The sequence below is a fragment of the Vicugna pacos genome, chromosome X (genome assembly GCF_048564905.1).
Source record: "Vicugna pacos chromosome X, VicPac4, whole genome shotgun sequence".
NCBI classification, from domain to species: domain Eukaryota; kingdom Metazoa; phylum Chordata; class Mammalia; order Artiodactyla; family Camelidae; genus Vicugna; species Vicugna pacos.
This window is the reverse complement of record NC_133023.1, coordinates 13,674,677-13,688,091: the sequence shown is the minus strand read 5'-3', so window position 1 is coordinate 13,688,091 and position 13,415 is coordinate 13,674,677. Positions and strand designations below refer to the sequence as shown.

The following is a 13,415-nucleotide window of genomic DNA, read 5'->3' as shown; positions in this document are numbered from 1 at the left end:
AATGTCACATTCTTAATGTGGAAGATTGTTAACAAAGATGGTGGCGATAATTCCCTCCATTTCTGAACACCTGCCACTTTGTTTTTTGGTTTTTTGGGGAGAGGGGGCAGGTAATTTACTTATTTACTTATTTTTAATGGAAATACTGGGGGCTGAACTCTGGATCTTGTGTATGCTAAGCATGCACTCTATCACTGAGCTATACCCTCCTCCTGCCACTTTGTAATATGGCTTTGCCACTCTTCCCATCAAGAGGTGAAGTTTATTCCTCCATTCCTTGAATCAGGGCTTAGCCAAATAACATGCTTTGGCCAATGAGGCAAAAGTCATACAAAGAGGCTTGAAAACCACCATTGCTAAACCACCATTGCTTTAGGGCTTGCCCTCTGCTTAAGGAATTCTTCCATTATCATGTGAATAAACTTGGACTAACCTACTGGAGGATGAGTCCCCATGGAACAGAGATGGTCTGTCCCAGTTGAGGCCCCCTCTAAATCAGCCAGCCTCCAGATGACCTGCTGACTGACTGTAGCTACATGAGCAACTCCAATTGAGACCAGGAGAAGAATCATCCAGTTAAACTCAAATCGCTGACTTCTCCAAACTGCTGGCACCCAGAACTGAGTGAATAAAATGGTGCTTGTTTTATGCCATTAAGTTTTTAGGTGGTTTGTTACACTGCAATAGGTAACTGGTGTTTAATTAACTCAAGGTCTTATCTTCCATAGATGATCTCAAAGCTAATGATGGAGGATCAGCAGATATGTAGATGTCATTCTATTTGGGGAGGGTAACTCACCCAAGTAAGAGTTCTGGGGACCGATACCACCTGGTGGCCACATATTCTGTATAATTAGCATTATTGCCTTCTGATAGATTTCGAGCAAAACCTGAAAGATAGCAAAGCCCAAAGGTGAAATTTTGAAAAAGAATTTCATGCTGACAAAATATTTCAGTGCTAGTAATATCTTCAAGGAACATCAAAAGAATATAATGATTGGTACTGAATGGGCTGTTTATTAACAGTGCCCTTGTTACTTAAAAAAGTTAGTCCAGTGTTCATACATGAATTAAAATATACAATATATTGACTACAAAACCAGTCTCTCCTCTAAGATAAAGAAATCCATGTTTTTGAAGTCACCGCACACTTTTATAAGCATTCAGAGCGTATTTTAAAATCAGCTTTTCCAATAAATTAAAATCTTAGGAACAAAACAAAGTCTCCAGAAGAGCCAGAAGTCAAAGCTAAACTAGCATATCACAGACAGCTATTAAATCTGCTATGTGGGACTTACATAGTATTTGTGTATTTATTATTCCTAATCAGCTCTGGACATTATGGAAACAACTAATGCTTGGGGTTGGCAATGATAGAAACAGAGCAGGCCAAAATGATTTTTATCTCCAAACGTGATTGAGAAGCATATTAGGGTATCTTAATTACCTTATAGACTATGGCTACTTTTCCCCTTGCAACTCTTTCATAAGGTTTTGGGGTCACAAAATAAACTGGCAGGTTTTAATTATCCATCTAACTCACCAAAAACAATTTATGGGTTCATTGTAAAGAAAATCAGAATATTAAAATTAAGGTGTATGTCAGTTTCCAAAAAGTGTAAAATGATGTTTCTTAAAATGGAACAGTAAAAAAATAAAAATAACCATAGCAAAAAACGCCACAAAACCCCTAACTTCAGTTAATCAATACTTCTTTGTAAGACATATTTAGAAGAAACATTTGCATTTTTTATTGGGATTCTTCAAGGCAGACAAAGGAGTTACACACTCTGGGAGGGAAAAAAATTAGTAAGTTCTTACTGGGGATGAACAGGACACAAAATGCATATGTGGTACTGCCATGTGGAAGCCATGTGCCATTTCTGACCATTTAAAAATAACTTTTCTTTAAGAAATGATGCTGGACCAAGGATACTCTTCCTCTTATAACACTCTACAAGCATCCCTTTGTATTTATAACTTTAGCTTCTAAGTACTTCTTAGGACGTTTAGGTACAACAGGACTCTTCTTTGCAATATTTCTTATTATCATAAAATATGAAGAAAATTAAGTTCTGTAAAACACTCTTCCTCAAGCAAACAGGTTCATAATATTCAAATTCTTTGAAAACAATGAGTGAAAACAGTGACACATGCTTCCAATTGCTGTACTGGCCAAAATCGACCATTCTGCTCCTATTTCTCACCTGTGCAATCCATCTCCTAAGTACTAATCTAACTTTTGCTTATGGTAAGGAGATACATTCTCATTTATAAAATGGAGGTTCACACTGTATGCATGATTAGCTGACTGTAAGAAAAAAATAAACTTCTTTAAAAGTCAAGTTATTTTTCAGCATATGGATTAAGCAAAAATATAATTTTTAAAGTGACCATGACCCATCTAATTTATAGTTTTAAAACTTTTCTGAACTATTTTAATTAAAATTTTTAATAGTGCTTAATACAGAGTTTTATATACATGAAAAACTACACAGTTTTCTACTGGGAGAAAGTACAACTCAAAACTTCCTTACATAATCAAAAAGGTGCTGGAAAATCATATATCAGTTACTAATCTCATTCACTGAGCATTTAAAGGGAATAAATGGAATTGTTCTAAAAATGTCTTTTAACCTTACAGATACATAACTATTGCATATACACAATATATACATATTTACATAGTTATTGTTTCAGTGTTTATGATTATGCCTAAACAATTTCTATCAATATTTAAAATATTTTTAAAAAATTAAAATCCTACCCAAACCAGAAGGCCATAGTGGTATTTCCTAGAAAATCCTTTTTCTGCGGTCACTGAGTCCTGGGCTTATGAATATATGTACATGCATGAATTTGCTTTGAATTCTCATTAAATAAATACTGTATGGTGAATTTTTTTAAATAGTAGATAACATGCCTGTAAAAGCTACTTATGTGTTATAATTAATTCTGTACTTACAGGGCTCAATTTCTTTTTAACTTACCAAAGTCACACAGTTTCAAAACATCATTGTGGCTGATTAAGAGATTTTCTGGTTTTATATCTGGAGTATCAAGATTAAAAAACAATTATTAAAAAAATGTTCCATGTACTGCTGATTGACACTGTTAGATCACTGTAATGACACTTAATTAGAAATATCCAGAATAATCTGAATAGAAACCTATGGTAGCAAAAAGCAGAGTAACACATTTTATGGTGGTACATAAAACTTTCAGTTAATTTCTTTTTGAGAAAAATGCACACCACAATTTCAAAAATATTTTTCCCTTTATATCTTAGACACATTAATTGGATCTCTAAAATGAGTTTAAGAATGATTGGATCTAGGCCACCATACTTCAAGGAACTGTTTTTAATTTATAAAATACTAATGATACAAAATTTTGAAGACAGGGTATAAAATATTTATACACGGTAACTTAAAAATGTACACTGAGAGTAAGTAGATGGCATTATATTTACTAGAGGAAAAAATACATATAAGATACATTTTCTGTTATGATTTCCTGTATAATTTCTCTCCATATATATCTCCTTAGTTTTTCTGTGTGGTTCACAATTACAAATGTCTAGTGCTGAAGCTTTGCTGGATGAGTCAAGATAAGATTTCTCATTTTTTTCATGGATCTTTTGAAGATGTGGTGGGAATTAAGGAGTAGAAATACACAGAAAATGCAGTTTAATTTCCCCCTTGGGAGGCATCTCACAATTCTATTTTTAGAGTAGCTACCATCTATATCATATGTTAGAAGTGAAAATGGACAAAGGGAAGAGGTAGGAGCAAAATTTACAGATTTCAGAATCATGGTTTCTACTGCTACTTCATAACAATTAATTCACTATATAGTTAACCAAATCACAGTATCACTATGGAAAGGCAGTTAAATCAGTTCCTTATTAATACCCCCAAACTGTAGTAGAAACTGTTATTAGAATCACCCTAGACATTGGATGTCCAGTTGACCTGGAGATCTCTCCATGCCACCAACAACCTTGATAAGGTAACTGCTATGTATTTCTCTTGCATTTGACTTTCAAACTGTCTTTTTCCAGAAATAATAGGAGTTAGCATTCTCCATATGATAATTAAGCTATTTTTAAAGTGAGACTATTTTTAAAGTGATATTCCTATGTGTCTATACAGATAAATTAAAATGCAGTATTCATTTATCTGATAATTAAAAAATGAGAATTCGATATTGCAGCATTTTCTGACATACATCTTTTAGCTTCATTATCCTATCAATTTGTGTCCCTTTAATATAAAATTCTGGAGTGCAAGATATTATCAGAAGACAGATAGTATAGAGTCAAAGATGGTACTGAGCAAATAGTTTCCCTTTTATTGCTATAAACCACCCACTTCATGGCAATAAAGAACAAAATAAAACAATTATGGAAATATAATCATGGCCTTTATGCAACATTGGTCATCCCTGCAACCTGCAAACAATGGGCACTTTTCACTTACAGGTAGAGAAGATCAGGGGGTAAAGGCAAATACTGGAGATCGTGGTCTAAGAAGGAATGAAGTCACTGTCAATAGGGGTCAGTGACTTAGGACCACCTCTAAAGCCTGATCCTGGGTGGTTTCACATTACCTGGTCTACCTGCAAGATCGAAAGGCAATGGAGAGGTTCTTTCCCCCACTAGGTAGGCTTCAAAATTTACATTTGTTGAGTTCTTTATATCACTAGGTGCTTCTACTGTTGAGAGTGGATCTGGTTATAGAAACAGAGATCTCACCATAATATCCAAATAAATTTGCAGTCCATCCTTTTGGTGATACAAAAGGAGACTAGGAAGGAGTCCAAACAATGTCTCATATCCTGTACTTTCAAAATGTGTTTAATTTAAATGGAATGTCAGTGCCTACGGAAACATTAAGATAGTAATATATGAAATATTTTATTGTTAACTTTGATATTTTCCTTAATATTCTCCATTTCAAAAATTCCATACTCACCTCGATGAACAATATCATTCTTATGGCACCAGTGAATAGCTTTGATTAGCTGATAGATATAACTTTTTACTTTTTCAGGTGGAACTCCATTTGGCATTTCTTCCAGCAACTCAAGCATATTCTAAAAATTAAACAGAGAGCCATTAATCTCCAAAACTAGGTAGGCACATGAATCACGTATTAGCAATTTTAAAAAGCATCTTGGATGATAATTCATCCAATACACAGGATGCATTTTTAAAAACTGTTTTGCTTTCTATCTACAACCTTTTTCATGCTAAAGCAGGATACTGTATTAAATGCAGATTCTCTTTTAAAAGAAATTCCGTTTTTACTATTCTCCAGTGTTGTCTCAAAAAATAACTCTGGGCACTTTTCACTCTCCCTAAAACCTTTCAGGCATCATTTTAGCATAATGTCAAGGAAAAAGCAACACAAAGTAGAGATAAGACAACTGTAATGTATAAAGGAGAGGGGAAATAGTCATTTTAACATAGTGCATTGTATATCTTTAATAGGACTTTGCAGTAAAATCAAGCCTTGCAAATATTTCTGGGCGACCTGGAAAATATTCTAGAAGAAATGATCCCTAAGATTAGCAGTGATCAATCCAATCAGTACAAAAATTTAGAGAGGCTAGAAAATACTGTTGAAATAAAAATTCACAGACTCCAAACAAACCAACATTCAAAATTCTTCGTTTGGAGTCAGACCATTCTTAAATTCATGCACAATTTTTTAAGTAGAAACTCCATTTAACCAGCTTCCACTGAATTCCCAGATTAACCAAACTGTTCTCCATTCCTTCTGCAAAGCACAGAGCACAATTAGAGGTTATTGTTTATTACTGTAAGGCCTACAGCACAATTAGAGCTTATTGTTTGTAGATGACCATCAAGGACAGCAGTTCTCAAAGTATGATCTGTGGATCTCTGGAGAGGGGTCTCAGACCTTATAGAGGATCTATGAAGTCAAAACTAAAAACTATATTCATAATAACACTCAACTGTTTGCCTTTTTCATTGTGTTGGCATTTACACTGATGATACAAAGCAATGATAGGTAAACTGGTGGCACCTTAGCATGAATCAAGTCATTGGATTCTTCAATGCCTTATCCTCACAGTTTAAAAAAAAAAAAAGAAAAGAAAAAAGAGTAAAGGATGCCTTTGATGAAGCAGTAAAAGTTATTATGTTTATTAAATTTCAATTCTTGACTACATGTCTTCTTAGGAATCTACATGATAAAATGAAGAACACACATAAAACACTTCTGCTGCATATCAAAGTATGATAGCTATCCTGAGTATGAAAAGCACTTGAATAATGGAGTTGTAAACTAAACTAGCCATTTTTCTTGGGGAACACTTTTTACTCAAAAGAATGACTGACAAACATATTTTTGTTAACATGTAATGGGTTTATTATCATTATTTTCTAAATGAATTAAATATTTTTATATTGCTCAGTTTTGACTTCTAATATGATAAATATTAATAGATAAAACCCACATAAATAAAAAGCTCTTAAGTTTCCCAATGATGTTAAGACTGAAAAAAAAAAAAGACTGAAAAAGGAGTCCTAAGACGAAAAAGTTGTTACTCTAGTACAATTCCACAATTTTGCTCCCGTCAGTCAAGTTGTATTCATATAAACAATTAGTTGTTTGTTTATTACACTTCCATACTTATTTATAACAGATGCACTTGTTATTTTAATATAATTAAATATTATATAAAGCAATGAATTAATGTTTTTAAAAAAGAGTTGCTGTTTATAAGAAAACAAAATTTAATACTTTGGAAAGACTTAATAAAGGAAAGCCACTACACATACTGCTATCTAATCAAATGTGAGTGGAACAACTATAAAACTAGCAAGGGACAGTGGTGGTGGTAGTAAGGATTCTGCACTGAGATTGCTTTGCAATGTTTTTAAGCTTTCACTTCACTTTAAAGAAGCTGCCACAGGATATAACTGATGTATTATGGGTAGAATGTATTCAAGAAAGACCTATCAGAACTCCAACCAGAAGATCAATACTGGAAAGGCATTGACCCTACCTCTAAAGAGTGGAAAATGACTGTATATTGGTATGTTTAAAGTTAAACTAAAATGTCTAAAATATGTATGCATCATTTTTAAATGATTATCCACTTTGTCTTTTCAACTAACAAATGTATGGGACAGGAGGAATAAGGGAGCTTTGTAATAAAGAAAATAAATTGTATGTCTCATTTCATATTCAACTCTAAATTTCTGAGTTATAGAGAGGAATGTTCCCCAATATCCATTCTTCCCTTACTAGAGTAATACAGCTTGTAAGTGGATGCGTAGGTGCCCAGAAGGAAGAGTACATTTCCCTTCTGCTTTGCAACTAGTGTAACCATGCAACTAAGTCCTGGTCAATGTGATGCAAGCTCCATCTTGACCGTGAGGACAAGGGCCACATCTCAGGGGTGAAAGAGAAGAAAGGCAGAAGCAACCTGGGTCCCCTATGGCTGTGGAACAGAGTTAACTGCCTACCTTTGTATTTGTACCTGAGAGGGAAACTTGTATTTTGTTTAAACCACTGTAATCCTGCATCTCTGTTATAAGCCCCTATCCCTAAAAGCATCTTTCTCCTTGCCCTTGAGCCTCACTGTCAATCATCAGGCACTGCCTGATGGGAGGGTGTGATGGTCACCGTCCAAATCGTAAGGCCAGCACAAGAATCCTAGGCCTGGAGGTCAGAAGTCTGGAGTTCTGGTAGCAGCTCTGCCACTTACCAGCAGAGAGATCTCAGATATGACATACTGTCTGATTCACAGAGATGATTTCTCCATTTGTTCATACTAAATTGTTATTAACCATAAACAATCACCATGAGTAGAACAGAAATAAAAAAACATAAGAAATAGATCTGTCAGAATTTTATTATTTGGCAGTAAAAACTGCAAGCCACATGATTATTTTGACAACTTATAAATAATATAAAGAACATCTGATTTTATAGCAATACTTTTTTTAATAACTTTTTTAAAAACCTTCAAATTTCAGTTTTATTTTGGAAGGACAGATCCCTTAGGAAAACATCTAAATTGACACAGAAAATGAAACCTTTAAACAGATTTTAGGAAAGAAAAACATAAAACAGTATTTTGAAACAACAAAGAGCCTTGTAATATTTTTTCAAGTTTTGCTTGTAATAAAATTACTATTTTTTTAATTAGGAAAATAATCTGTAAAGGTTGACTTAATTGAAAAGTCACATTATTGATCAGTCATCTTGGCAACACTGCCTTCCATTTTGTGATGATGATGGTGGTGGTGATACTCTGTCATTTACGATATAGAAAGCACCTGGGAATGGACCTAAAGCAAACATAAACCTCTCCAGTTTTAATCCTTTTTAGATAATAACATAGGAAATCAGCAGAAGCCACCTATTTACTCATTAAGGAAATCTCTAAAAGGTCTGTCTGGCTCCAGTTTATTCTACTCTTGTTAAGGCACTGATTTAGGTTCTTGACAATAACCAACTGCTGTAAGTCAGCTGCTGTCAGAGAAACCCATAGGCCCATAATATTGTTCACTAAATTAGCCATTTGCCCTTAGGTCATATGATTTAAATTGTCACTAAGAGTTAACAATAAAAAAAAATACTAAAGCAAGTACACAGACAACTTGAACATTGTGTGCTGTTCTTCTTTTCTCCCATGCTTCTAATTCCTTACTTGTGGTCTCATCTACCTCCTCAATCTTCACCTTAAGGCTCCAGGCACATCTTCTTCCCTCAAATAAAGCCACAGCAGCAGTAATTCACAAAAGGCTGCTTCATGAGCCCACTCATTCGCCACCCTACGTCTGACTCAGACAACCATCCTACGCTCGCGAGGTTTTCTTACACACACCTCTATCATCTGTACCATCGCTGTCTCTCCCTCAGAGAGGCCTTGCTAAAGTTTAATTAAAATAAACCAAGTCTAAAAATTACTTGTTGACGATAGATCCTAAGACTTCAAATCAATACATTGTTTAAACTTAAGATTATCTCTGTACAGTTAAATTGTACAAAATCCTTCAACGTATTTCAAGACTTCTAATGATTATGAATAATATTTTCATTTTAAAGTCTCAAGATTATAAGCAAATTGACAAGTCATACTAGATAATAATACTTCCTTGAATAGTATCAGAAACAGTCCTAAATATAATCAGGCAAATCTCCATTGCATCAATTAGTGACTTACTTTTTCAACATACTCAAACACCAAGTACAACTTCCCCCTCCGACGAAATGCTTCCTTCAGCTCCACAATGTTTTCCTGCTTGAGAGTACGAAGCATTTTAAGCTCTCGTAAAGTCGTTTCTTTGACTTCTTCATTTTCTAGAATGTAAACAATGGTGAATAGAGTAAAATTAAAGCTTTCAAACCACTATTCAAAAATTTCTAACACTGAAAACATGCCAATTTCACTTTCCACTTTGAGTACTTCTGCATAAGAAGTCAAAGGATGGAATCATAAGTATCACATTTTCTAAGAAGAAAAGGCTTACTTGACCAGCACAAACCTAATTTTCTGCTTGTATTTTTTTTATATTCCTTATTGCAAAGTATACAAGTAAAACACAGACTTATAGATATGATGTATGAATCCACTGTCATTTTAACTCTCACACTACATACTGAGGAAGAAAGAGTTTAAAAGGGTAAAAAGGGATCAACTGCAACAGTGTCCAGAGGAACCTCTACGCAGTATCTGTAGCAGTTGATGTTTTTAAGTTTGGCTTGAAGCTTTGGCTTAAAAGAACATTTTATTCCTCAGGCTGCACGCGAGTTACCTCTGTGAGGCATCCACAATGCAGCTCACAGTCAAGCTGCAGGAATTCTAAGGATGCCCAATCTTCTCTCTGAACAGTGGCTGCTGCAGGTTCCTGCTGTTCTCCTGTGGCATGTCCATGTGTCCTCCCCAGATGGCGTAGCTGTACTGGGATGGAGAACTTATGCTGGCCCAATATACCTTTCCATATTAACTCCACTCATGAACCCCCACAGACAAGGAGGGAAGACAGAAGTCCCATAACTCTAACAGATCAACCAGCAGGGGAGCAGGGAAGGTAATATTTCATTTTAAAGGAGTTTTTATAATAGTTTTAGATTTAGCCAGGAAATTCTAACTGCCATGTTTATGTATGAATATACAAGGAAGGACATAGGTTCATAATCCCTTATCTGCAATTACAAAAAATTAAAAAATCACTCTAAAAACTGAATGCTTTTTCAAAGTTTATGGCAAATTTCTTCAGAGGCAGAACCTGAACATGAGATCACCTATAAGCCTTTGCTTATCCCATTTAGTATGAACATTCATGCGTTAGGCTTTAGAAATAATAGCTGCTTACAGGGTGCTAAAGTAACAAGCCATATTTCCATTCTAGAATCTAAAAATTATGAATTCTAAAATATATTTGGCCCCAAGATTTTGGATAATGGTCAAAATTATAGCTTGAAAGCCTAAGTTGTGTGACCCTCAAGTTAAGGTGTATCTAGGAAGGATAAGTTCAGGGACAGGGACAAGAAAGATGAAGAAACCTCTGAGGAAGAAATGCTTCATGAGCAAGGTACACAAGAGAAAAAACCTGAATGGGGCCAAAGGGGAAGGGGAGATTCGAAGTGCAGTGCCAGGAGTACTTTTCAGATTATTTTCTATTTCAGCTCCTCTCCTAACCCCCATTCAAATGGAGCATAAAGAAAAGAGACTAATAAAAGCACGGGCTTTGTAGTAGCACCAGAGTATCTGTAACAAACAGGAAACGAAGTCAACATCCCTCTGTGAACTGGTTACACAAGTGAAATATTCTCCTTCAAGAAAACTGTTGGAGAATGCCAGAGTACGCATTAAGGAAGGAGACAGAAACTGTCTATCAGAAGGCAGGACATAGCAGTAGCAAAGACCGACAGGGGCATAGGCAGTAAACTATAGCCCAGCCCATTTCAGGGGGGTCAACTGGGAACTGGGTACTCACAGGGCTCATGTCATGCATGAAACAGGAGGGCTACCTGGCAATAAAGGCAATGTGTATGATGTGATCAAGGGACTTCCCAAAGTGGCTTAGAGGCTTGTTGCAGGACAGAGGTCCAGCTGTTTTGCCAGTTGGGGCCAGGCCAGAGAAGTGGTGTTTTGTGACTGGCAGAACCTACGGAAGCGAAAAGCCTTTATTCCTATGAAGAAGGCTAACCTGCTTCTCTGCTGTCCCATCTGAGTTCCTCCTAAAGTTGGAGAATTCAAACTAAAATCCACCTGTCTCTAAGATACAGACTGCCACACAGATCTCAGTAAGTAGCAAATGATCTTCTAACAAGGAAGTAATTCAGCAAGAGACACCTATACTACTCATGACCTGGTCCCTGTCTGCGTTTCCATCCCCATCTCATGCCCTTCTCTCCCTCCTTCGCATTGGTCTTTTGGTTCCCAAAATAGCCCCAAACTTTATTTTTCAACCTTAGGGCCTTTGAACATGTCCCCTCTGCCCAGAACTGTCGTTATACTACCAGACTCTTTACAAGCCTGGCTCCTTCAGGTTTCAGTTTAAATGTCACTCGATCACTCAACCAAAGCAAGCCTCCATCCCCATAAGTCCTCATCACAGTACTCTGACTTTTCTTTCACAGACTTTCTCATCATTTGTACTGATGTATTTGTTTGCTTACTGGTTTACCATCTCCGTGGCCACCCCTGCTAAACTGAGAGCTCTAGGAGGACAGGTCTAAACTCAACAACACACACCCAACTACCTAGGACCAGACCTGGCACAGCGGGGATCAATAAATACTTTCCACATGAATGCCTTCACTGGTGCCATGAGGAAATCTTTCCCCATACGTAGTGAGCTCTAATTCCCCTAAGACATGGGAAGCAGCCATGTGATAGCTAACAAGAGGCACTTTGCCCTCTCAGTTTTGAGGACAGTGCTTTCAATCTTCTCTCTCCAGAACTTTGAAAGGGCAGCTTTTCAGGCAATAAAACAAACTGAATTTATTTTCCCCTGTTCACCTCTGTCCTTGGTTGTCTTCTACATTATGTGACTATGAAAAATGGAGGCTCCAGAAAAGTGATAGCACCACGGGTCAAGAACACATACATATCTAGTCACTAGGAGCATCCCTAAGCTATGCTGGAGCTGGGTACAAATAAATGTTGCAACAAAGTCAAAAGTAAATACAGCTAGTATATCTTTCTAATCAAATGCTTGGCAAATTCTTGGCACTGAAAAAAGGGAGCTTTGTATCATTAGGAACTTGTGGCAGTTTCCCTTTGCTAACAGATAAAGCCAAATGGCTATCGTAGGAGGAAGGTTGAAGTAGGATTTAGGAGACCTAGATTTTGGACCCTTATAATCAACTAACACAGTGACATGTGACTTTGGGCAAGCCATTTAACTTTTCATTCATAAAATAAATAAATGGGCACTCCTCCCCACCCACACATGCACCCTAAAAATCCCATTCTTTTTCAAATCTACTAATCTATGATTTTGTTTCATTAAAATCTCATTGATTATGAGCCTAAACTTCACTGAATTTTGGTACTTTGTTACACAGACATCATTCAAATGTATACTGACTTTGTTAAACAATGGTCAGAGAGAAAAGAGAAATAAATCTTCAAAAAGAAGCTCACAAAATCACCTAGCATGCACAGCCTAAACCACATCATTTGGGCAGTCCATCTTGTTTAGGAAATGAAGGCTTCTGTAGTTTATGCCAGTCATAGTTATTAAAAGTTGAGGTAAGCTCTTTGGCACTAAGATTGTAATGAATGGGAACAGGCAGGAAGCAGGGTTATTAATTCCCCAAGTGCAAGCAAAATGCACACTCTTCATTATTTGGAATTCCTATCATTTCTGTCCCTCTGAGTACTTTTAAGTACTCAGTTCCTGGCGTACCCTGTACTTTATGGTGAATACTGTGGTTTAACTAAATGATCCAATGGTGGGGGGAAAAGGAATGCACATTCCACTTACACATGCTTCTCTCCTCAAAGGTTTAGAAAGCAGCAAAGCTGTTCAGTGAGGCAGTTTTTTAAAGGTGGAAACAGCCCACTGAAGTGAGCACAAAACCCTGTGCCTTGTAGTTGAAATAACCCCATGGATTCTTTATTGAGAAATGAAGAAATCAAGTCTAGAAAGAGTAACTTTCTCAGGGTAAGTGATGGGAAAGTCACAAACAGTAGAACATGGGGACGGAGACAACATGGTGTAAAGCAGTGAGCAAGTTTTGGAGAGTGAGTCAGAACACCCAAGTTCAGGTCTAGACTCTGCCTCTGCTTAGCTGAGTGGCAAAGCATCACAGTGTGGGTGGAAGAAAAACTCAGTGAAGATCCTGGGGTCTGTGTCTTAGTTTCAGCTAATCACATACTAGCTGTGGTCCCTCAGCTGTAAACTGGAGTGTGGTTCT

General features: G+C 36.4%; 1 protein-coding gene across 11 annotated transcripts in view; it reads right to left on the bottom strand.

Annotated features, from left to right (window-relative positions):
- The window catches only part of CDKL5 (cyclin dependent kinase like 5), a 198,244-nt gene that overhangs the window by 61,290 nt on the left and 123,539 nt on the right, over nucleotides 1-13,415 (bottom strand). For all 11 annotated transcript variants that reach the window (XR_012067489.1, XM_072956083.1, XM_072956086.1 and 8 more), the window contains 4 exons: nucleotides 9,208-9,344; nucleotides 4,977-5,097; nucleotides 2,991-3,050; nucleotides 800-890 (listed from right to left, as the gene is read on the bottom strand). Coding sequence is in view for 10 of the 11 variants with exons in the window: in XM_072956083.1 (XP_072812184.1) it covers nucleotides 800-890; nucleotides 2,991-3,050; nucleotides 4,977-5,097; nucleotides 9,208-9,344 (409 nt within the window). In the remaining variant the exon portion in view is untranslated. The remainder of the gene's footprint in view (nucleotides 1-799; nucleotides 891-2,990; nucleotides 3,051-4,976; nucleotides 5,098-9,207; nucleotides 9,345-13,415) is intronic.